Raw genomic sequence first — 26,248 nt, 5'->3', positions numbered from 1 at the left:
CTACGGAAATTTGGGAGCACTTCCTTCGAAATTTCCATATCTCGTGGGTGATGCCAAAGTTGGTTGATCAATTTATGTGGGCTTGGCATGGGAGATGGTGGGGAAGCTGTAGAAACCTATTTGGGGTCGCAAGGTGATGGGAACTCATTGGTTCATTTGGAAGGCCCGAAATAACCATTATTTTCAAAACAAGAATTGTTCCTTGGTTGAAATTATCTGTACCATTTCTTTTGTGGTGTTGGAATAGGCTTCTTCTGTAAAATCAGCTTCCTACGCTGGATCTTCCTTCTTGCTTTTCTGTTTAGTTTTTTGTATTTTATTTTTTTTTTTTTGTTGGCTTTGGCGGTTTTGGCTACGGCCCCTGCCAAGAGCCTGGTGGCTGGTGGTCCGTACTTTGTGGGCCCCACCATGATGTATGTGTTTCATCCATTCCGTTCATCCATTTTTAAAGATCATTTTAGGGCTTGATCCCAAAACTGAGAGGGATATAAATCTAAGGTGAAACACACCACGGGAAAACAATTGTGATTGGATATCCACCATTAAAATCCTCCTAAGGCCCACCGTACTGTTTATTTGACATCCAATCTTTTGATTAGGTCATACAGACCCATATGAAGGGAAAACACCAAAGATCTGCTTCATCCAAAACTTTATGGCCTCCAAAAAGTTTTTAATGGTCGACTTTCATTCAACATTGTTTCCTGTAATGTGGTCCACTTGAGATTGGGATATACCTCATTTTTGGTCTCATACATAAAATAATCATCTAGAAAAATAGATCGATGGCATGGATGAAACACATACATCATGGTGGGCCCACAGAGCACCGACCACCAGCCATTGTCTGGTGGCAGGGGGAGTAGCCAAACCGTTTCCATTAGGGGGAGTTTAAGGAAACCCAGCTACATTAAACTCAGGGTTTGAGTCAGTATGGTGGTTTGTGAGACACTGTTGACTATTGCTCCACCAACATATGTGAGCCCCACCTGATGCATGTCTAAATGATCTAAACCGTTCATGGAAATGTCCTTATGGGTAATTCCATATGTGGCCCACTGATTTCTTACATGTAGCATATGAAATAGATGAACAGTCCTCTCGTTTCAGCGAGAATGACTGGCATATCTGTTGATCGATTCGAACGGATTACAACTCAATACATAGCACGGTGCAGTGAGGTGGTGAAAAGGGAATCGTTTAGGCCATTCCAGGCGGACGCCGATTGCATCCTACCCCGGCCCGTACCATAATCCGTCCGGGCAGGAATCTGTGGGGCCCAACGTAATCTAAATGTTTTATCCACGCCGTTCATAGTTTTTATCAGATCATTTTAATGTATGAGCCAAAAAAATGAGTTAGGTCTAGGGATTAAGTGGACCACAAGGTAGGGATTGAACTTACACCAAAACTTCTTAGGAGCTGGAGAAGTTTCAGATCAAGCTGATATTTCTTTTTTCACTTCATCCACGTCTACATGACCTTACGAATAGGTTGGATGGTAAAAAAAACATTACAGTGTCCCTTAAAAAGGTTTCAACGGTGAATGTTATTATCACTGCAGCTTCCTTTGGTGTGGTCAACTGGAGATGTGGACCTGCTGCATTTTTAGAATTGTAACTTAAAATGATCTGAGAAAAATGATGAACGGTGTGGATAAAATACTTACATCACGGTGGGCCCCACAGATCCCTGCCCGGACGCATTACCGTCCCGGCGGGGTAGGTCATCATACGCGTACGAGTCCACCTTAGGAAAGTTCAACTCACCCCAGTATTTCTCGGCCAAACCGAAGTGGGCCATTAAAAGCCAGACATCAGTGATAAATTCTCCTCCTTTAGCCAGCCGTTGGACGTGGTACCTGCCACTGCAGTTGTTCGCTGCGGAAGACAGCAATTCCACCCAAACTTTTCTTATAGTCGCCCACGGGGTGTTCGGTACTTGCTGACGTAACAGCTCCAGCTGCTTGACAACTAAACACGCATCACGCAGCAGGGATCCTGTCCGTTGAGTCGTTGAGCAGAACTTAATCTCATCTAACAGCTTCTGGCAAATGTCCTTCTTGACCTTCAGATTGCGATTCCGGATGAATTTCATGGTCTCTTGGCATACGGCCTGCCACTTGATCTGCGCATTCCCCTCCTTCGATGAGATCATGGTGGGATGCACCACCAGAAGATAATGCATGTACTCTGACACTTGCTTGCTGAATTCTCGATCCGCCGTGGATTCGTCCTCTCTCAAGTGGTAACAGAGATCCGTCGCGATGTGCCATAGCAGAACGAGTTCTTCCAATTCAAATTCAAAAAACCAATTTGGCACGTTGTTGGGCCATTCCCATTTGCTTGTGGATGTATTCTTGATAAAATCTGAGCGGTTTGTCTGTTTGGACTTAGTCAATAGATCATTAAACATGAACATTCTGATATCATCGGAGACAGGCACGTCCTTTGTATATATAAGCTGTTCGATAAAATCATCGATCCGCCGCAGCGCCGCCATCTTCCTCGATTTCCAGCAGTGGCGTTGGCAATAGCTTATCAGATTGTACTGGGACATGTACGCGGTGTGCCTCGGTGTTCCGTAAGGGCAGATACATGCGAACATCTTGGAATACAGGCGTCTAGCCATTGGATTTCTGAGAGAGGCAACCATCCAGTCAGAGAATATGAGGTTGACAATGGCGACAAGGTCGAGCACAATTGCCCCGACGAGGAGAGTGTAAGTGATGAACTTGTTGGTTGGATGGTATCCGTGCTTGTCAAAGGCGTAGAAGATCACGAGGACGAAAAGGATGGAAAAGAAGGAGACGGCACGCAAAATATAGCCCGTGCTGGTGTGTATCACAATTGCCTTGGTGTACAGCCTGTCGTAGAGCAACCCCAGCTCAACCTCGATTATTCCAAAGGCCTCGTTGTGTTGTAATTCCTGGAAGTAGGAGCGACTTTCCATCCCCTCCTGGATGCTGAGAAGATGGTCGACAACGAGGTCCTTGTAGGTGGCGAGGAATCTATGAGCCGACTGCACCGTTTCGATGCCGCTGATCCCTCTGGGGAGTAAACCACCTGTTGCTCTTTCTGGTTCTTTAGCCGTTCCCTTCAATGTCAGTGAGTCTTTGAGGTTGCCGCCCTCGAAGCCACCACTGCTTGCGAGGTAGAGGGCATAGGAGCGTTCCATGTACCGGAGTATCCCGACAATGAAAATGGTGAGGGTCGGGATGAAGAGGCGGTTTATGCGGAGGGCAAACACAAAGACATAAACGGTCCCAAAGAGATGGATTGCAAGTGTGAGGAAGTGCCGCAGCCACAGTTCGTTGTCTTCAAGGGCGAGGGCAGTTATGGTGTCGGGACCGCCTATGTGCATCAGAAGGAAGGGGGCCCAGAAGGCGAAGAGTTCATTGTCCCTGCTGCAGTTGGTGGAATGGCTGTCATTGCATTCTGGTATACCATGTGTGATTTGGGGGAGGATTCTAAGTGCATAAGCGGCAATCCAGTCGGCTAGCAAGTAGGCGGCCCAAATCATTGGGCTGACCCATTTGCATTTCTTTCGTCTTCTGAGAGGTGCAAAGAAGATGAGTAAGATTTGTAGAAATAGGCTAAAGACGACCAAGAACCTTGTCTCCAATTCATTCCAGTGCATCTTTTGTTTCTCTGACAAGTGCACCACCCTCTTCACTTTCTGATTCGCCTGAAGGACAAAGCAACAAACACGTCATAGGCATGGTGCCAGTATCGAGTGGGAGTCCATGTTGAGTGATCCTGACCGTTGGTCTATTGCACAACACAGTGGATGAATCATTGTGCAAATATCTCTTAGATTGGGAGTTACTAGCTATCAATCTGTCGTGAAACGTGGCCTGTTGTTGCATTTCACTTAACCGTCCAAGCAAAATTAAAATTTTGAATAGGCCTAGACCACAAGCCCAGCCCAATAGTTCAAAATCGGGCCAGAAATGCAGCCAAGCCTAGGTTGACATTGGAAGACCAGAGATTTAAAGGTCAAGATTGTCAGATTTGGGGAGTGGTCATCCACAGTGGCCCAACTGAACAATTGCAATGACCACTAAGGGCCCATTTGATACTACCAAGTAAGTAGCTTTTTAAATAAGTAGTTTCTTATAGGGAAGTAACTTATTTTTATTGGTTATTTTTTTAATATTAGTTTTTAACTTACAATAATAACTTATTTCCTTCATTTTCATTGGTTACACCTTAATTTAGAAAATTATTTAAGAGAATATGCTATCTGTGGACATGAACCCCTTCTAAGCTCATGAGATTGGAAAATCCTCCAATGAATTGGTAGATGATATAGTGGGCCCCACATGATGATGGCCCATATCAAGGTGGCTCCACATGATAGATGATCCACATTAAAGGTCTGCCCCTAATGATGAATGACTCACATCTAAGGTGAGCCCTGCATGATGGGCAACCAACATTGAAGGTGGGGCTCTACATGATGGGCAATTAATAATGGTGGGCCCTACATGACGGATGATCCATATCAAGATGGGTCCCACATAATGGATAGCACACATCAAAGGTTGGCCTAATGATGGGTGTCCCATATCCAAGGTGGGTCCCGCATGATGGATGTCCCACATCAATGGTGGGCTGACATGATATACAGTTCACATTAAAGGTGGGCTCCACATGATGGGCAATGGATATTGAAGATGGACCCCATATGATGGACAATAACATTGATGGTGGGCCCCACAAGATGGATGACTAATATCAAAGGAGGCCCCTAATTAATGAATTGTGCACATTAAAGGTTGGCCGCTAATGATGAATGGCCCACAACCAACGTGGGCTCTGCATGATGGATCCCACATTAAAGGTGGGGCCCATAATGAACGATCCACATCAAAGGTGGACTGCACATGATGGACAATGGATGTGTGGGGTATCAAATAGACTTTCAGAATAATTACAAATGTTGGAAACCAAATGTGTTTTTCTACTTTCTAGATGATAAGTGTGTTGTTGCTAATTAAGTAAAAATCAAGATAAGCTACTTATGGCATACATAGCTCATCTAAAGTAACTTATAATCGAAACGCTCCCTTAAGACCCGTTTGGTTACTACAAAATAAGTTAATTTTTCTACTTACAACAGTACATAAGTGACTCATTTAAGAAAAATAATTTTAGTTTATGATTAGTTGTAAATTTTTTTTTTTTTTTTTTTAAAATTACGTAGAAGTACTCAATCACTTTAGTTAATTTTTTAAAACTTTTCTACTTTTTGTAAGTTGCTGAAGAGAGGTGTAGGAGACATGAAAGAGAGGAGAAGCCGATAAGTACGTTGTTTGTGAAACATACTTATCTTCTTAACAACTAGAAAGTAAGATAAGTTACTTGTGGCATAAGTAGCTTATCTTAAGCTACTTACCATCCTAACACCCCCACGGTAGTGTCCATTTTAATAAATTGATAGCTCCATTGCTACTACTCATAGTTCAATAGCTCTTAAGTATGGACTCAGACGATATCTGACTGGTGCTGGCGGACTCATTGGATCGAGTCAATTGAGTCAGTCTAAGTCTTACCAAGTCAGAACCCAATTAGGGGGTGTTTGGCACATGGTATTTGATGGGATTAGGTGGGATGGAATTGCATTTGGTCCCGTTCAATTCCATCCAACATTTGGAGAGGATGGAAAGGGTGAGATTAGGTAGGATGGAATTGCATTTAGTCCCATGGAATTGCATTTGATCCCATCCATGAATTCCATGGATTTTAAAATCTACTACACATGTGGGCCCCACATTGATGCATGTGTTTATCCATGTCATCCATCCATATACACCATTTACACGTGACATTCTGCTTATATATGTGTACAAGTGAACGACATCCATTGTGAATTTGGTCCTTTGATTACAATTCCATGGTCCACTAAACATGATTTAGCTTAATCTGGTGTTTTCTGTGGCAAAATTTTTATCCCAAACATGGGATTGGATGGCTACAATACCATGGTATTTTCAGACATGCAATCATTATGAAATAATGATGTTAATCCCATCTAATACAATTCAATACCATTCAAATCCACGCTCCCAAACAGGCCCTTAGTGTAGGAAGTAGTTTTCTATTGATTTGGCTCAGAATCTCATTGATTCAAGGCGATTCGGCCCAGTATCATAATGAAATCACAAAGTATTAGAACTATATTACTACTAGTATGTGTATTTGCAGATCATGTACCCTGTCTAGTGACCATTGTCCCAATCTGATTAGACCGTAGACATGGTTGGGGTCCAAAAAGGCCTGTTTGGTTCATACACACTTATGCTTAAAGCAGCTTATCTTGATTTCTACTTGTTCAGTAGCAGAGAGTATTCCTGATGAGTAGCATTTTTCATAACTAAAGTAGAAAAGTATGTTTGACGTATTTTGCAGCCATCACTCAAGACTATCAGCACTGGGCTTGGGGTTGGCTTTAGCCCTCATTTTGAACCACTCCTGTTGAGCGTTGTAAGCTGGGCTTATTTAAAACTTTTGAGGAAAGCAAATTATGTTAGATTGAAAATGTTGATGCTGTTTTCTGGATCTCCCTTGCTTGACCACTACGTACCTGTAAAAGAGAAGCAACGGGGACCATGGCTATTGCAGGGGACCCACCAATGGCTAAGTTAGAACAATGGATCTGGGTCTCATCGAGTTAGGATTTTTGTACATAACTTTCACCGTAGGTTGAGTCCTTATTTATAGTTACATGATGCACTTGTTACGTAGATGGCAACTTCCCTACTTGGTAGGTGCATATTATATATAAAATGGATCTTTTTCCAGGTGGGTCATCCTTATCCTCTCGAGATCTTCATCGAGGACCCTGGGGAGATCTTACCTTAATAATAGCTTCTCCGAGTGGTTGGCCTCCAAGGAGCATCTCCATGTGGTCGGCGTCCAAAGAGCGTAAGATTGATGATTGAGTTCGCTCTTACTCATGTTGGTTGCTTTACTTGGTCCATTTTTACCCACAACAGTAGCTCCCTACTGTCGAGCGCTCTTCAGAAGCTCGGGAAGTAAATGGACTGTGGTATCTTGCTTAAGTGCAATCGATCGTACGTAAGTGGTCGGAGGTCGAAAGTGCTCGTCAGTATGGTAGAAGACGAAAAGACAACAAGCGCAGGAATCGAGGGGAATCCACTAATGATAGTTGAGTAGCTTGAGGAAGTGTGTATGACGACAATGTCTCTTCGCCTCTGAACAAGTAGTAGGGTGACACCTATTCTTACCTTGATGATCGGGTTCGTCCGTAAATGGGAGACTGTCATGTAGTCAGTGGCGTGCACCGTGTCATCTCCTCGGATCTCGATATTAATTGATGGTCATTAATGCCTCGACTAGGGCACTTGTATAAAAAGGGGGTGGGGCGCCGTAGCCCCCTCATTAGCTTCTCATCCTCATCGCTGCCTTCCTCCTCTAGCGAACTAGTTGATTTTCAGTAAGTTGAAAATCCTTCGATTCTCTGCTTTTCCGGCGTCTTTTTTCCTTTATTTGGCTCTCTCCCCTTCCTTTTATATTTTATTCTCTACTCGGGATGTCAGGCATCTCAGATAGGTTGTCGGTGTCGGGAGCATTCCATGGGTAGTCCAATCCCACAATCGAAGACTCTCGGCTGGGTGCTCCCTCTCTCGCATCTTCTTCGATGCCGAAAGGTCAAGAGGCGGTGATCCCCCTCCCCCCAACTAGATTGGTTGTTCCACCTGCTGCAGGGTGTTCTCAAAGGGTTGGTACCTTTGTGTCAAGTTTGGGGGGGTGCCGACCTGGTTAGGATCAGGTTAGAGTAGCACATCCACGAGTTGGTGGTGCTACAGGCCCTCGAGCTTGGGGAAGTTCCAGGCCATCCTCAAGAGGGTGAGATGGCTATATACGTAGTGGCCATGCAGTGTGGTCTCCAACTCCACCTCCATCCCATCGTACAAGGAATTATCACCATTGATCTAAGGCCGACCCCAGGTCAGCTGATCCTAAATGCTTGGAGGGCATTATTTGGGACTTAAATTCTTTGGCAACAGCTCGGGTACCCCGAGCTATCCGTGGACGAGTTCCTATACTTGTACAGGGCAAAGGCCAGCCCTAAGCATCAAGGCTGGTATTACTTTTCTTCTTGGGAGAACCAAGGCCAAGCTCTCATCATCGACAACCCTTCCTCTAATAAAGGTAGGAAGGATAAATGTTTCTTCGTGTCAAGGGAGTGGGAGGCACCAATGATCAGTGTGGGTAGGCCATGCTCTTAGGTCCCCACCAGATTTGCGTGTCCAAGTCAGGAGTTTTTGAGCTTTTTGACTTTAAGTAAATTTAGTATGCGTAATTTTGTTAGTTGATCGATGTGTTATTCGTGTGCAGCTCTCCCTCATCTACAGCCCAGGCTTTTTCCGCAACAACTCTAACAAATTGCTCGTGCAAGGTTACAGGGTGCCACTGAGAGGAGTTGGAAGAGACTGATAATGCCTCAGTCTCTCCATCAATCTGGTCTTACCTTGGTTGAGCCTGAGCCATCAATCCGGTCTTACCTTGGTTAAGCCCGAGCCAACAGGATCCTATTCTTATGTTCGAGACTTCATCCCTTATCTTACTTGGTTATGTAGCTTCTGCAGATATGTATGACCGCCCTCATCTCCCTAAGAAGATAAGACTCCCCTCTACAGTCGACTTCAAGCAGCTGAGGAGGAATGTCAAAAGGGGTGCAACTCCTCTCTCTGCTCACCGAGGTGTATCCTTTGGTGTCACGGAGGGCAAGCTCGAGCCCATTCTTGGTGATCCAGTTGCTGAGCAGCCATCAGTGGCGGTTCCTGAGGCCTCTCTCCACGAAATTACTCCTCAACCGACGGCTATGGAGGTGGTCGATCTAGAGCAGTCTCCGGTCAAGGATGAGGCTTCAAGCAAAGGGGTCCCTGCTGCCCTTGCCCTTGATGCTACTCCCGCTCCCGAAGCTGAGGAGGCTAGTGTGTCAAACTCCTCCCTTGGTCATCTGGCCTTGTTTGTCGAATGGGCACCATGTCATGTATCCGAGGATGACATTTCTGCCACTGTGGCTCTTCACCCGATGGATTTGTTGTGCGGCGTGGCGGCTTCCCTTGTGAGGGTAGGTCGCAGATTACCCTCCTCTGTTCAAATCTACATTCCTTCGGTCTGAAGCTCTCGAACTTGCTTTTTTATTATTTTTTCCTCTTTTAGGACGCTCTTGCGCGTTTGCCTACCCGCCGAGTTTTTCGAGAGGTCAGGCATGGCTACGAAAGAATGGAGGCAGAGTTTCAGACTTGAGCCGCTAAGCTTGAAAACATCATGGCTGATAAAGATGCGACCATGGCTTAAGTGGAGGCCTTATAGGGTGCCCTATGCATAACTGGGGAGGATTGGGCAGCCCTAAGGACCTAACTGGAGGAGGCTCAATGAGATTGGGCCATAATGCGGTATGTGTTGGAGGACCTCGAGTTGCACCTTTCTTTCGCCAAGGCGGAGCAAGCGAGGGTGGTGGACGATTTGGCAAAGGCGGTGTCCAGGTTAGTGGAGGTTGCGGCCAAACTGGCTAAGGTCGAGGCCTCCATTCTCGTGGCATGGGCGGCAACAGTGGAGCAGTTCAAGGCCTCAGAAGAACGAGTAGAAGAGCTTAAGGATTATTTTGGCATGGGCTACATGCGATGCAAGGAGCTCGTGAAGCAAAAGTGTCCAAAGCTCGATTTGGACGGTCTAACTAAGGAAGCAGCTACGGATACGATCCCAGTTGCCGTCGGAGCCGAGCAGGCTCACCTGCAAGCCGACTAGACCTTGCCACTCCTCCATACCTATAGCGGTTTCTTATTTTTCTTTCACTCTTGTAATGATTTTTCTTATTAATGAAAGAACTTTTTGGCCATGATTGTTGTGTTGTAGTATTCCTAAGTAGTCATAGTAGAATGGACGAAGTAGAATGAGTAAGCTGAGCAACATAGATAAGTCGAATAGGTCGTGCATAGAAGGATTATTAGGTTGGCCTCGAAATAGTAGACTTGGTAGTAAGTTGAGCACAAAAGACTTTCTTCCCTTAAATTGACTGATCTTTGCGGTCGATCGTACTACCTAGGTAGTAAGCTTTTGAAGGAATTCCCTCCCCTTGACCTGAGGAAGTTCTTTCCCTATAGGATTTATTGTAGAGGATATGTCAACCGCACTTTAGTGGATTGAACAATGGGTGAGATGATTCTCTTTCCCTTGCACTAAATAAAGTCCTTAGTTGATCACGTAGTTCGAGTAGTGAAAATATTTAAAGAAATTTTCATCCCCTAACCTAAGAAAGTTTTTTTATTATCGAATTCATAGAAATAGTAGAAATAAAACAATAGTGTTGAATGTCAAATATTGCATATTATCCCCCATTTATATCTTGGTTTTATGAACATGATACTGCTTAATGTCCTATTTTACTCATGTTTGTGTTGTAAGGTGAATTTAAGAGCTTAGATTGAAAACAGTGCTAAAAGCGTGGAATTAATGCTCAAAAGTCACCAAGACAAGGGATGGATCTTAGGAGACCAAGATTGAAGAATTCACATGCCAAAGATCTAAGGAAACCAAGGGATAAAGGAAGAGAACCAAAGATTTGAAGTGAAAGAATTCTGAAAACTGTCCTAAAAAATGATAATTTGAAATTCGGGGGCTAGAAAAATATAGTTGTAGAAAACTGCCAGAATAGACTTCAATTTTATCGAAGATTGTTAGATAGTATCGAAGAACATATCGAAGACATTTCGATAGAATCGAGACTTTTAGGATTTTAGGCCAAACTCGCTGAATAGTTTTGGACGAATCTTCGATTCTATCGAAGATGCTTCGATAGAATTGAGAATTTCAGGATTTCAGGCCAAACTCACTGGGCAGTTTTGGACTGATCTTCGATTTAATCGATGACTGTTTGATAGAATCGAAGGACATATCGAAGACACTTCGATAGAATCAAAACTGCGTAAATTTGAGGCGGTTTCTAGATTTTTCCAAGTCAGTACGAAAGGAGGTGTTGCACAGCTATAAATAGGTGTCCCCAAGACATGCTCGAGGATCATCTAGGGTTTGGAGGAGCGAAGCACAAGGGTAGAGAGCCGTCACCAAGCATTTTTCTTCTCTTTCTCCTTAGTTTTTCATGCTTTCTTCTAGGATTTTAGATCCAATCATGTCATGGTTGGCTAAACCTCTTAGCTATGGTAAGAGGTGAAGCTTATAGCGTGATGAGATGTTTCTCTTGATTTGACTCTTATTTATGTTGAACGTCATGGATTCTAATTTAATTATTTAAGGAATACTTTCAATTTTTAATGGTTTGTTGTGACTTAGATTACAATAGATCTGCAATAGCTTTGAGTTTCTTCTTATTCCTCTTTGAGATTGTGGGATTGGTAAATCCTATTGTTTGCTATTGTCTCAGGGGCATGGTTTGGTGATGAAATCCCTTCTAATCTTCATAATTCTTTTTGATTGAGAATTAAGTCAATGAAGGTTTAGATTGATTTAATTGCTATATCTTCCTATTGGATAGGATAGGACTCCAATTCTAATTATGTGACTTAAATTAAGTAAGATGGCTCCCTGATCACTACAAGTGGATCCTTGGAAACCTTAGTTCCCACCTTTGAATTCTTAGTTTTAATCACTTTAATCACAATTACTCTCTCAATCACTTAAGAATTAGTTTTACATCTTCTTCTAATTCTACTTCTAGTTAATTATAAAAATGTACAAGATCAGTCCCTGTGGATTCGAACTCGGTCTTACCGAGATTATTACTACATCACGACCCTACACTTGGGGTTGCAAACAAATTTTTGGGGAGGTTAGGTAAACTAATTAGTTATTTTCTTAGTCTTTAAGCAAAAATTACAGGAAATTAAAAAAAATTAAAGTTTAAGATGCTTAATATTGATGATTTATATCTCTTGGATTCAGTTACTTGGAGATTTCAAAGTAAGTTTGAATTATTGATCTATGATTAAGAGTTTTAAACATTGATTGAGTCATGATGTCATATGTCACATCTGACTTTCACATTAAAGCTTTAGTCAACATTGAATTGTTAACTTTGTAATTATTTAGCATGAAAGGAACCAACCTGGGGAATTTGTCCATCATGTTCAAAAAATAAATACCCAGCTAAAAAAATAGTTGTCTTCGAAAAGACTACCTATTAAAGATTTTTAAAAAGGTTGACATAGTGTGAAAGTCATTGATGAAAAAATCAAAAGCTGAAGAAATAAAAAGGGAATTAAAAGATGAACTTTAAGGCAAATTACATTTTAGGTTTTCGTTGTCTTGAATGCTCTTTTGATAGTTCTAATTGGAGGATTAATGCTTTAAACTTGATTATTAACGAATGCTATAGTTTAGGAGAGAATAATGCTTAACATTGATGTATTTCGAAACTCTATTATCTGGATTGTTTTTGAAACTTCTTGAGCTTATGGAAATTATACAATGGTTCTCGTAATATTTTTCACATACTTTGCTCAGGACTAGCAAAAAGCTGGTTGGAGATTGTGTTGAGGGTTAAATATTGCATATTATCCTCTATTTATATCTTGGTTTTATGAACATGATACTGTTAATGTCATATTTTACTCATGTTTGTGTTGCAAGGTGAATTTAAGAGCTTAGATTGAAAACAGTGCTAAAAGCATGGAATTAATGCTCAAAAGTCACCAAGGTAAGGGATGGATCTTAGGAGATCAAGATTGAAGAATTCACATGTCAAAGATCCAAGGAAACCAAGTGATAAAGGAAGAGAACTACAGATTTGAAGTGAAAGAATCCTGAAAATTGTCTTGAAAAATGATAATTTGAAATTCCGAGGTAAGAAAAACTTAGTTCTGGAAAACTGTCAGAATAAACTTCGATTCTAACGAAGATTGTTAGATAGTATCGAAGAACATATCGAAGACACTTTGATAGAATTGAGACTTTCAAGATTTTAGGCTAACGTCGTTAGACAGTTTTGGACCGATCTTCGATTTTATTGAAGACGCTTCGATAGAATTGAGAATTTTAGGATTTCAGGCCAAACTCGCTGGACAGTTCTGGACTGATCTTCGATTCAATCGACGACTGTTCGATAGAATTGAAGGACATATCGAAGACACTTTAATAGAATCGAAACTGCGTAAATTTGAGGTAATTTCTAGATTTTTCCAAGTCGGTGCGAAATGAGGTGCTGCACAACTATAAATAAGAGTCCCTAGGGCATCCCTAGAGATCATCTAGGGTTTGGAGGAGCGAAGCACAACGGTGGAGAGACGTCGCCAAGCATTTATCTTATCTTTCTCCTTAGTTTTTCATGCTTTGTTATAGGGTTTTAGATCTATTCATGTTTATGGTTGGCTAAATCTCTTAGCTAAGGTTGAGGTGAAGCTTGTAGCGTGATGAGATATTTTTCTTGCTTCAATTCTTATTTATGTTGAACTTTATGGATTTTAATTTGATTATTCAAGGAATACTTTCAATTTTTAATGGTTTGTTGTGACTTAAAATTACAATAGATCTGTAATAGCTTTGAGTATCTTCTTATTCCTCTTTGAGATTATGGGATTGGCAAATCCTGTTGTTTGCCTTCATCTCATGGGCATGGTTTGGTGATGGAATCCCTTCCAATCTTCACAATTCTTCTTCATTGAGAATTAGGTCAATAAAAGTTCAGATTGATTTAATTGCTATATCTTCCAATTGGATAGGATAGGACTCCAATTCTAATTGTGTGACATGAATTAAGTAAGAGGGCTCCCTGATCACTACAAGTGGATCCTTGGAAACCCTAGTTCTCACCTTTGAATTCTTAGTTTTAATCACTTTAATTAGAATTACATTCTCAATCATTTTAAAATTAGTTTTACATCTTCTCCTAGTTCTATTTCTAGTTAGTTTCAGAAACGTACAAGAACAGTCCCTATGGATTCGACCTCGGTCTTACCGAGGTTATTACTACATCACGACCCTACATTTAGTGTTGTGAACTAGTTTTTGACGGTTGCGTTTTTTGAATTTGATTAGTTTTGAAATTAAGTTAAGATTAGGATTTATTAACTTTCTATTTTTAGGTTAATATTTTTTCTAGAATTTTTTAGAAACTAACCTGCTTTGTATTTCTAGGATTAGAAACTTTCCTAATTTGTTTTTGAAACTAACTGTTTTCCTTCCATTTTTAGGATTAGAAACTTACCTAATTTGTTTTTAGAAGCTAACTTGTTTCTTTTTCTGTTTTACTGGATCTTAACATAGAACTTCTAATTTGGTAACTTCTTTCATAATTCTCCCTCTTTCTATTTCTAGATTTCTCATTGCTTTAGGTTTCTTTCCTTTTAGGATTAGGTTAAATTCTAAAACTGAGGGCTGAGAGTGTTTCATGCTCAAGTGGATCCGTGACAACACTTTACATCTCTTAAGTGAAGGAAGATTAGTCGAGGGGTTATCTATCTATCACAGGATTGGACACCACCTGAGATCTTAAGAGTTAATTGAAGTAATGACTGCCAATCAACAGGCAAGACAACTACAACCTTCGGTTGAGGAAATTCAGGATGAGAATGAGGTCCATCAAGCACCCCTGCCTCTTATTTTATGAGATTATTTACAATCGGTGGGGGTGAGCACACTTTCATGCATGGTTTTTCCAGAAAATATGGGACATATGGACATCAAGCTAGGGGTGATCCAACTCCTTCCAAAATTTCATGAGCTTGAATATGAAAATCCATATTTACACTTGAAAGAGTTTAATGAGATCATAGCCACTTTATATTTTTCTAATGTATCTGATGACATGGTCAGGTTGAAACTCTTTCCCTTTTTTTAAAAGAGAAAGCTAAGACATGTTTGCATTCACTACGTCCGCGATCTATTGACACATGGAATGACATGATAAGGGAGTTCATAAAGAAAATTTTCCACACCACGAAACAAACGCCCTCAGAAAGTTAATCATGAACTTCGGCAAAAAAGAAGATGAAACATTTTTTCAATGTTGGGAGTGGTTCAAGGATCTTATCAGTTCATGCCCACAACACGGTTTTGAAATGTAGCGTATTACACACTTTTTCTATGATGGACTGACAACTTTCATGCGCCAATTGGTCGAGACAATATGCAATGGGGAATTCATGAACAAAAATGTCGATGATATGTGGGATTATTTGGACAGTCTTACTGAAAACGCATAATTATGGGATGTCTCCCCAAAATCGATCACCACCTCTGGCCCACTTAATCAAAGGAGAGGGTGGAATATACCTTCTGAAAGAGGATGATGATATCAATGCTAAAGTGGATAATCTCATAAGGAAATTTGAGGCCATGAAACTAAAGAAGGATAAGGCTAAGGAAACTGTTTGCGGTATTTGTGCTCGCGACATTCACACAATTGAAAATTGCCCAACAATACTTACTTTTCAAGAGGTATTGAATGAGCAATCTAATGCTGTGAATAATTACTAAAGGCCTTTCAATGGACCCATCTCTAATACATATAATCTTAGTTGGAGAAATCAGCCAAATTTTAGTTGGAGGAATGGATAAACTGCTACTCCTCAAGGATTCTCTAATTAAATTCCAAATTAAGGAAAACCTTGAGAGGAACCGGTTCAAAATTCCACACAAACTCAGGAGCTTACCTAAGCATTACGAGAACTTTTAAAATTTATGCAAAAGATGGATTCACGTGTTACGGTTATAGAGAAGGGGATGCTTCCTGCTCAACCTTTCCTCAATCCTAAACCGCAATACGAAATAAGTGATCCAAGCTCTTCAAATAAAATGGAGTAAGCTAAGTCTATCTGTACCATTAGGAGTGGGAAAATAATTGACAAATCTAGTTCAGTACGCATGACAAATATCGCCAATCTGACCCCGTAGGTCCTTGAGTTCTGTCTCCCAAAGAACCTCATTCTCCCCTACCACTTTAGGAGCTTTCTCGCGCCTTCTGTTCTCCAATGTGTGGTGTAAGTCAGAGTCAGTGAGTGTGGTAGTCCTCGCAGTGTGGGAAGGTGCTTGACTGTGTTGCCCTGTTTATATCCTGGCTCCGTACTGGTTATAGGGAACCTGTGGAGGTTAGGACTGTTCGGTGGAAGTGTCGGCCTCTACCTCGTGGCCGGGAGGTGGATTCTCTCTCCAAAATCCACATTAGTCGGTTCATTTTGCCATTTAAGGCATCGACCTGCTTTTTAGAGAGACAAGTCGGCCACCCTTGCCACGGGATCTGGGCGCAGGCCCTGCGGGGACAGAATCAGCCTGATGTTGCACAAGTGGACTTTGAATGTCTACAGAAAGTTCAGCCAATGCTGGAGCAGTTACTGCAATGGTAGCCAGGGCCTTCTTTCCTCCTTTCACCATGGTGAAGCAACTGGAGATGACATGTGTTGAGGGTCGAATATTGCATATCAGACCCCAGTTATTGCCAGGATTTACAAACATAGTACTATTTAACGGCCTGATTTAATCATGTTTGTGATGCAGGGCGTATTCACGAGCCTGGACTGGGAAATGGTACTAAAAGCATGGATTTAACAGTCTGAAGTTACCAAGGCAAGCAACGGACCCTAGGAGACCAAGATCGACAGATTTGCACGCCAGGGATCCAAGAAAATCGAGGAATTGAAGCTCAAGTGGCCTGAAAAGTGTCCAGAATGTAAGATCATAGGGTACCCACCATTTAATCAGTTTGAAACTCCATATGTGGCCTGAGGACCATAAATGAACCGTACACGTAAAATTTCATCCATTGGATCGCTGTGGAAGTGGCCCAACGGACAGATCAGCCCACAATTTACTGATCTGGGGCCCACCTGATCTCTGGATACACCTCATCTTCGGTCTCAACGCCTTAAATCATGTGAAGAACCAGATGGACGAAGGAGATTTTGTACATACACCATGATGGACCCCACGTGTGCATTGCATGTGTACAGTGTGCACGTGCACCAGCCGTGCACCCGTGCACTCAAAGTCGGTCAGCAGGCGCTGACCGACAAAAACTCAAATTCCTCAAAAACGCAACAGCGTTAACGCTGTCCGTCTGTCGGTTTTGCTTGTGGGCCCCACACATCATGCATATCATGAATCTGGACCGTCCAAGGTGTTCAGGGAGGGGGTATTACCCTTGCCTAGGTGGCATAAACACAGAAGATATTGAGGGTCACAATCCAGCCGTCCGAATGGAAGATGGACGGTGGACTGAACCAGCTTGTGGGCCACACTGAAATCAAACCAAAACTATCCCTTCCTGAACGGTTTTTCGTCCTGAATCCAATGGACGGCTTCGATTTCTTAAAACAACAGTGAAGTGGGCCCCACCATCGTCATAGCGTCAATGACGCTACTTTGTTTCGCGTCCGGAAGAACCGGACGTTCCGAATCGTCCTGGCCCACTGGCGATGATCAGATGTCTGATCTCAACCGCCCATCATACAGAGGGGCTCGCTTTAGCCAAGCCCATGTTGTCTTTATGCACTCATACATGCGCAGGTGCTGGTTTCAATGATCACAAATGGACTGTCTTACAACTGTTGCAGCTGATCTCTTCCATGGGTCACGCTGAATCTGATCCAAAGCCGACCATCTCCGGTCGAAATTTCGAGGAGAATCTGGTGAACGGAGTGGATCTCCTGTTTGAATTCAAGAATGGGCCCCACCGGAACTTCAGCGTAAGAATTCGATTCCTGCTACGAATCGGACTGCGAAGAAAGAGCGGTTCCAGCTCCAGCAGCGTGGGTGAGGAGCTTGGGCTCTCTCCGAACGGATGTTCTCTTGGCTTATAAAAGAAAGAAAAAGAGAAAAGAGAAGAGAAGGGGGTCGTGAGAAGGTGATCAATGTGGAGGCTGGGAACGTGAGTAAAAGAACAGGGAAGTTTGAACGTGGGGCTGGAGGCAGCCGTGGAGCAGACTAAGAGGCTAGAGAGTTTCTTCTTCTTTTCATTATAATTTGTTTATTTTTAAGAGATCCAGCTCATCCATGTCTGGCTGAACCTCTTAGCTAGGGCTACGAGGTGAAGCCTGTAGCGAGATGGGAGATTCTACTTTGTGCCTTTAATTTAAAATTCATAAACTGAATTTGATTTAGTTGATTATTAAAAGAATATTTTTCTTAGTCTTTAATGGTCTGTTGTGACTGAAATTACAATGGGTTTGCAATGGCTTTGAGTATTTCTTTCCTCTTTTTATGTTTATGAAGTCAGGAAGCCCTGTTGTTCATCATTATTCCATGGGCATAGTAGGATGACAGTACCCTTCCTGATCTTCATACATTATTGGTTGGTTGGTAATTAGTTTAATTCTGTTGTTTACTTTGTCTCCTAGGCATGAAGGTGATGGAATCCATTCTAATTCATATACCTTTTATCTCTTGAAAACTATATCAAAGGAAGTCTAGTTGATTTCTATGATTTTTGAAGCAGGCATAAGATCTCCCTGATCTTTACAAGTGGATCCTCTGAATCCCTAGTTTCCTTCCTCTGAATACCTTAAGTTTTAGATAATTATTCCATAATTATTCCTTAAATTCTATTGGATTTAGATTACATCTTTTTGCTAGTTCTATATCTAGTTAGTTTCAGATCACGTACAAGTTTCAGTCCCTGTGGATTCGACCTCGGTCTTACCGAGTTTGTTACTACATCACAATCCTATACTTGGGGAGTGAACAACATGTGAAATGGGAATGGCTTTGTTTGTCGTTCCCACAGATAGTGCTAAATTGTTGATGCTATTTTTTAGATCTCTATTGCTAAACCACTACGTGCTTGCAAAAGAGAATCAATGGGGACCTTGGCTATTGCAAGGGACCCTTCAATGTCTAAGTTAGAATAGGGGATTTGGGTCTAGTCAAGTTAGGGTTTTTGTGCATACCTTTCACCATAGGTGGATCCTTATTTATAGTTACATGATGTACTTGTTACGTAGATGGTAACTTCCCTACTTGGTAGGTGCGTATTATAGAAGGGATCTTTTTCCAGGTGGGTCATTCTTATCCTCTCGAGATCCTTGGCGAGTACCCCAGAGAGATCTTACCTTAATAATAGCATCTCCGAGTGGTTGGCCTTTGAGGAACATCTCCAAGTAGTTGGCCTCCGAAGAGCGTAAGATTGATGATCAAGTCCACCCTTACAACTGAGTTATCTAAGGTTCATGGTCGGTCTACGATGATTGAGTCCGACCTTGCATTTTAATTGGTCAATTTCTGCCTTTGAGGCTTGGTCGACATTCAAAAGTCGTCTACTGGTTACCATGGTGAGACAGCCGAAGCCGAGGTCATCGTAGGTGGTTGGGACTCGAGTCATTGGTAGAGGTCGAGCTCGCTAGCAAGGGCAGAGCTCTCCTCTATGCTTCGTGTTTTCTCACAAAGGGAGTGGAGTTGACTTACTCCTTTGAGCCTTGTGTTCTTCCTCATGCTTGCTTCTTTACTTGGTCCATTTTTACCCACAACCAAAAACTTCAAAATAAAAATACCCAATGGCCATGTTTTATTCAGAATCACTGGTTAGGATTTTTTAATCAATCTTATTTTCAGAAATTGACCTAAAGACATTGGATTAAACAATATATCCCGTTTAATTTGATTTATCATGCGCCTCATATCCAATTTCTGAGAGGCTGCATATTGATCTCTATGCTTTGCTTGAGTATCAAATAACACATTGCAAGAGATAGAAGTAAGCATATTGCTTTCGGCCCTGCCATGACGGACATGGTACCCACTGTGGAGCCCACCATGATGTATGTGTTTTATCCATGCCGTCCATCCATTTTTTTTCATATTATTTTAAGACACGGTCATTTTCAGTCCAATGGCAACATGGTTTTAAAAATGGGATGCGTCAGATGTATCTTCTCTGAGTTGACTCAGACTCGGTCATACCCAATCCGGTTTGGTACATTGAGTCACCGCCATCTCGCCCCTAACTTAGCTAAGTCAGGTGAGTCATAACTCGATGGAGAGCCAAACAAGTCCGATTATGCTGCCGAATCTTTAAACCTTGATGGCTTGGGTCATCTGATGAGACCTTTATCTTCTATATTTTCTTCATTATGACATTATATTTGGGCCCATTGAATTCACTGTAAGAATTCTGTGGGCCTTATTGATTAACGGTCTAGATTGTCCTAAGGGTTGGATAATGTAATCGGGTATACCAGTGGGCCCCACTAAGTTGTGATACATTCAGAAATTCGTGTAAGGGGTGGAGTGCTATAACTGTGATACATACACAATATTCTAGAAGAACTAAGATTGTCAAATTCGTGTGGAGCCATAGGGAGAGGAGTTTTGATGAGTTTTAAACTCCTCTACCCTCTGCATTATAAAACATAGTTGGGTCCCCAATCCAACACCACCGATAGAAGTCACAGCCCCATCGCAACTTCTCTAAAGGGTGTAAGGAGATGAAGACCTTAGCGATCCTATCTGCAACCATGGCATCTCGATCAGGTATGCCATGTATTCAATATTCTTGATCTCCATATCCAATGCATAACTTGGTCCTTACTATTCCGCATTAAGAAAATTAACATTGATGTTTAGATACAATTGAACTGCACCTTCAGCACAAGTGGGATTTGGATTTGTCGATGAGTGTGTTACAAAACATGAGAAAATTTGCTAGTGCAGAGATTTGTGGACCGATGCATCGCATGTGCATGACCAACCTATTCATCAGGGGTGTTATACTCTAAACACAGGAAGAAGCTCCATGTTAACCACAAGTGTGATCCAGTCCGTGCTGCACAGAACTGTGAGATCTAGTCCGTCCATCATGTGAGTCTGGCCCAGAAGTCAGCCTGCCCACATAAAAGGTGAGCCTTGGTGCTAGAGGCAGTTGGCCACTCAAGACACTGCGGGCGGAGGGTTCATCAAGAATAGTGCGGGCCACCTTATCTTTCAGCGATGGCCTTGCACAGAATGGTAGCTGCTCCTGCACGAGCTCGATGTAGACGTTCAATACCCCACTGTGTTTTGCAATGTGGTCCACTTGATCTTTAGATATATCTTATTTTTTGGCTCAAGCCTTAACGACGAGCTCACCAAATGGATGGACGGTTTAGATATAACACATACCTCATGATGGGACCCATAGAACTTGCTGACGTCAATACACCAGCTTGATAGCCGGTGTGTGGTACACCAGCCAATCGGCTTCCGTCCTGCCCCTGCCTCAACGGACTCGTCCAGACAGCGGCTCTGTGGGTCCACTATCCCTGCTCTCCGTCCATTTTGTCGGATGATTTGAGCTCAAAAATGAAAGATTAAAAAAAAAGAAAAAAATCTCATTTCTCAGGAGAAGGAAAAAATATCACTTACCTGTAAAAGTTCTTCCCTCTCCTCCTCTCCTCGTCTCCTTTGTTTCTTCCTCCGCAGGGTAGGAGCTATTTATAGAGAAATTGGCCACTGTATATCCCACCTTTTACCCACCGTCTTTTCCAGGCCCTCCCAAACTTTACTTTCTCAAACTAAACCATTCTGTACGGACATACTATTTGCGGACGAAAATACCCTGTAGTCTGGTGGCACTGTTAAAGATATAGCTACGGATTATAACCGTAGCCACAGGAAAACATGAATTTCAACATAGCAAATCCATTGAATTTCATGTTATCCTATGGCTAATTCGTAAACATGGGTCAAGGGTATTTTCATCTACAGTTAGTATGTCGTATAGAATGGTTTAGTTTGAGAAACTAAAATTTGGGACCATTTAGAAAAGATCGTGGGTAAAAGGTGGCATATACAGTGATCAATTTCTCTTATATATATATATATATATGGGAAAAGGTACTATGCGCCTTAAGGTGATGGGACAGTCCCATGAGGTCGAGCTGTGTGGGCCCCACCGTGATGCTTTTCGAACAACTACTCCATTAGTCAGATGCATCATTCCATCGTGGGCCTAGGTCTCAAAAATCAAGTCAATTTGTGACTTGTGTGGGCCACACCACATACAGAAGTGGGGAGGGGCCGTAGACCATTAAAACATTCATAATCATTTTTTGGGCCCACTGAGATGTGGTTTGCAAATCCAGCCCATCCATTATGTGTGTCCCACTTGGATGAGGGTTCAGACCAAGTTTCAGCAGCATTCAAAACTCAGGTGGGTCCCACCAAGTGCTTTTAAATGTTTTTGGCATGTCTTCATATGATTTTAGATGGTATGGCCCACTTGAGTTTTGTATACGGCTGATTTTTGGGATATCCCATAATTTAAATGGGACCCATCAAATGCATGATGTTGATGGTTGACACACATCATGGTGGGGCCCACACAGCTTGACCTCACGGGAGCTTATCGCGAGGTCGAGCGCATAGTACCTTTTCTATATATATATATATATATATATATATATATATATATATATATATATATATATATATATTAGTTCATAATAAACTAATTAAGTTGTGGAACCCATGGTCACTAGTCACAGTCCCAAAATCAGTGTGTTTGAATAACTAAGACCTCTATTTGTGGACGCTTGCTTGTTGATACAGCCCCGTTGGAAGTTTTCATTGTAAACTATCTAATAAATGTTCACTAATTTGATTGTCAGATGATGAAATAAGCAATTTTAGTATATTTTATTTTTTCGGGTTATAATACATCTAAACTACAAAAGAATGGTAGAACAATTTAATTTGAATTACTTATATGCTACTTTTGCAATTATCAAATGCTTTCTAAATGGTCGTGTATCATCCATCCCCGAGTATTACATCTAAACTACAAAAGAATAGTTGAACAATTTAATTTGAATTACTTATATGCTACTTTTGCAATTATCAAATGCTTTCTAAATGGTCGTGTATCATCCATCACCGAGTATGAAAGTTTTCCTCATGAGTTATATAGGCCCTGTATGACACTTGATACACGTGCTCTGAAATTATACACATGGTATATATTAACTCAAATAAAATTGACTAGATTGTTCATCCCATTGTCACCAAATCACAATCAAAAGATCAGATTGGTAACCTCTGAGTCGTGGATACGTTTGTGGAAACCGTTGGATATATTTCACTTTTAACGGTCCAACAAATGTTTCTAATCCCATTAATCAGAAAATCAAATAAGCTTAACTCTTTGTTGTTGATACATCTACATTGGCTAGTATAATTTGGACAGTTTCATTTTGACTACTTGAATGCCACTTGTGCAATTTCTAGGTTATTTCTAAGTACATGTATATTATCGATCATACTCTACTAGAGTATAAGGTATTTTTTTGAAAGAGGAATTTCCGTCCGTAGACTCTACCTTTTACCCACCAGCTTTTCTAAACGCCCCCAAACATTGCTTTCCTAAACAAAACCATCCTGTACGGACGCCCTATTTTCAGATGAAAATACCCTTGCATTCATCGTGGTAGCATGGTCTATTCTTCAGACCTATAACTACGGATTGTAACCGTAGCCACTATAGGCTAGCCATTGGTCTTCCGAGAATTAACACCTACTCTGACTATAGCTACGATTATAATCCGTAGCTATAGGTCCACAGAATTGACAACTCAAGTGTACTGGATGCAAGGATTTTCGTCTGTGACCGTACGGAATGGTTTAGTTTGGGAAAATACAGTTTGGGAGCACTTCTAAAAGATGGTGGGTAAAACGTGGAGTGCACAGTCAGAAATTTCTCTTTCTAAAAATTATAATAGACTGCCATGTTAGTTTAGCACCATATAAAAATTGGTGGTAACTCTTTGATCGTATGCATGGCATAGTTGTACAACAATCTCGACCCTCCAATTTCTTAGCCCACCTATCTAATAGTCAGTCAAATAAACAAGTGTAATCTTTATTTCATCATACATCTACATCCAAAATGGGACCTGAAAGCAAAAGAAAAAAATGGTGGCGAATTCACATAACAAGGTCAGGGATCAGAGGAGAGATGGAAAGGAGAAGAACCGAATCTCACGCCGAGAAAAGAAATTGTATATTAAAATACAGGGTCGTTCCGTAGGGGCGCGGGGTGCGTGGGGCTCCAGACTGTGGGGCCCACCTTGATGCATGTGACTAAATCCATGCCTTTCATCTGTATTGAAAACTTATTTAGGATATAATCCAAAAAACGAAGTAGATAAAAATTTTATATGGACTATAATACTGGAAACAGTTGTAAATGACTATTAAAAACTTGTTGTGGGCCACGAAAGATTTGGATCAAGATGATATGTGTGTGGTCTTTTATATAGGTCTTTGTGACCTTATCAACAGGTTTGATGGCAAATAAACATTCCGGTGGACTCCATGATGTGGATTCAACCACGACCTTTTGCTTTGGTGTGGTCCACCTAAGATTTGGGCATGCTTCATTTTTGGGATCATGCACTAAAATGAGCTTTGAAAATGGTTGGACAGTGGATTTAAGGTAAGTACATCACTCTGAGCCCCATAGTCAGGGGTCCCACCCGCCTGGGTGGATGGGGTCTCACCTAATCCGTCCCCGTTCTGCAGCATATACTTAAAATAACGTACAATCTAGTGGATTTTAAAAATAAAATTTGAGGGTGTGATACAGAGCTCAATTGTTGGCCGGTAGTGTACGGAGAAGATGCGAATCATCAACGAAGTGATTGAATTGTAGGCTCACTGAGGCGTTCCAACAGCTTGGATCAGCCCGATGGTTGGACCCAGGAAATAAACAAGGGTAGAGTTCTCCCCCCACCTCTCTCTCTCTCACAGACACGGAAACGGATCGCCTAAGACGTGGATTGCGTCCTACCCTCGGCAAGACGGTAATCCGTCCATGCCGTTCATCGTTTTTCTCAGATCATTTTAAGGTGCGATTCTCAAACTGAAGTAGGTACACGGCTCCAGTGGACCACACAAAAGGAAGCTGCAGTGATTATTTTTTTTATTTTTTTTATCCAACCTATTCATAAGGTCATGCAGACGTGGATGAAGTGAAAACACAAATATCAGCTTGATCCGAAACTTCTTCAGCTCCCAAGAAGTTTTTAATGGTGGACGTTCAATCCCCACCTTGTGGTCCTTCGTCCCAGGACTTGTCTCACGGTGAGCCCCACGTAGCCCTGCTCGGACAGATTATTGTTGGGGCGGGGTAGGACGCAATCCACGTCCTATCAGCTACTCACCCTGCGACTAGCCAATGGCTAGTGGCCGGTGCTATGTGGGTCCCATCATGATGTATGTGTTTCATCCATGCGGTCCACCCATTCTTCCATAATGTGGACTGCAGAGTGTTGATTGAACGCCCGCCACTAAAAACTTCTTGGGTCCACAAAAGTTTTGGATCAAGCACATATATACACACAAACACACGAGACAGTATGACCTAATCAATAGATTAGATATCAAATAACCATTATAGTGGGCCCTAGGGGGTTTTTAATGGTGGACTTTGAATCACAACTGTTTCCCCATGGTGTAGTCCACTTGAGATTTAGATTTACCTCATTCTAAGGATAAGCCCTAAAATTATCTTTCAAAATGGATGAACGGCATAGATAAAACACGTACATCATGGTGGGTTACACGTAGCACTAGCCACCTGGCTGGTGCCAACCTTACTAGCCAAACTACGTCCCACACACACATGGAGTAGAAGAAAAGAACGCTTAATTTTTTATTCAAAATACCAATGCACAGGGTTCTCCTCAGTAGCTTATTAACAAATTATAAGACTCATTTCTTATCTAATATACATTAAGATAAAAGAGAGAATCTTCACTCTCCACCGATGAAATATTATTTTTTGAAGTCTTAAATCATTCAGAATCAAGGTTTGTTGATTGCATCGATTTACCATTCGATGCCATCGAGCACTGTTCAATGCTTGATCCCATCGAAAATTTCTGAATTTTCTCTAGTTGGTCACTGGATTAACTGGGTACTTTTTCGATGCCATAGAAGATTAGTTCGATACCATTGAAGATAGCTCGATGCAATCGAAGAAGATTCAATTTTCATATCTTATCCCTAGACTATTTTGGTATTAGTTTGATGCCATCGACATGACTTCGATGACATCGAATAGATCTGCGCAGATTTTCACAAAGTTGCGATTTTTTGGGATTTGTTTCTGATTTTGATTGGGATTCTCCCAAAGGCTATATATTGGGGTGTAATTGAGATTGGGAAGGATTATTCAGAGCTTTTTAATTTGTTCTAGGGTTTCAAGGGTGTAATTTATGTTAATTCGAGGTTGTTTGGATCGGGTAATCTCTCTACTCTTGTAATTTTCTGCTTTCATACTGATATATGTCGCT

At 41.7% G+C, this 26,248-nt stretch overlaps 1 protein-coding gene and 1 non-coding gene across 2 annotated transcripts; both read right to left on the bottom strand.

Moving 5' to 3' along the window:
* Positions 1-1,085: 1,085 nt before the first annotated feature.
* On the bottom strand, positions 1,086-21,346 carry LOC131257809 (uncharacterized). The gene is made up of 2 exons (XM_058258720.1): positions 21,321-21,346; positions 1,086-3,687 (listed from the first exon to the last, which is right to left on the bottom strand). Exon 2 carries the CDS (start codon positions 3,637-3,639, stop codon positions 1,666-1,668), a length of 1,974 nt encoding a protein of 657 aa, XP_058114703.1. The 5' UTR covers positions 3,640-3,687; positions 21,321-21,346; the 3' UTR covers positions 1,086-1,665.
* Positions 14,939-15,045, bottom strand: LOC131217861 (small nucleolar RNA R71). Its single transcript, XR_009157448.1, has one exon. It is a non-coding gene; the product is annotated as a small nucleolar RNA R71 (small nucleolar RNA).
* Positions 21,347-26,248: the final 4,902 nt, after the last annotated feature.

This window comes from Magnolia sinica, chromosome 10 (assembly GCF_029962835.1).
Source record: "Magnolia sinica isolate HGM2019 chromosome 10, MsV1, whole genome shotgun sequence".
NCBI classification, from domain to species: Eukaryota; Viridiplantae; Streptophyta; class Magnoliopsida; order Magnoliales; family Magnoliaceae; genus Magnolia; species Magnolia sinica.
This window is presented reverse-complemented; position numbering and strand designations above follow the sequence as displayed.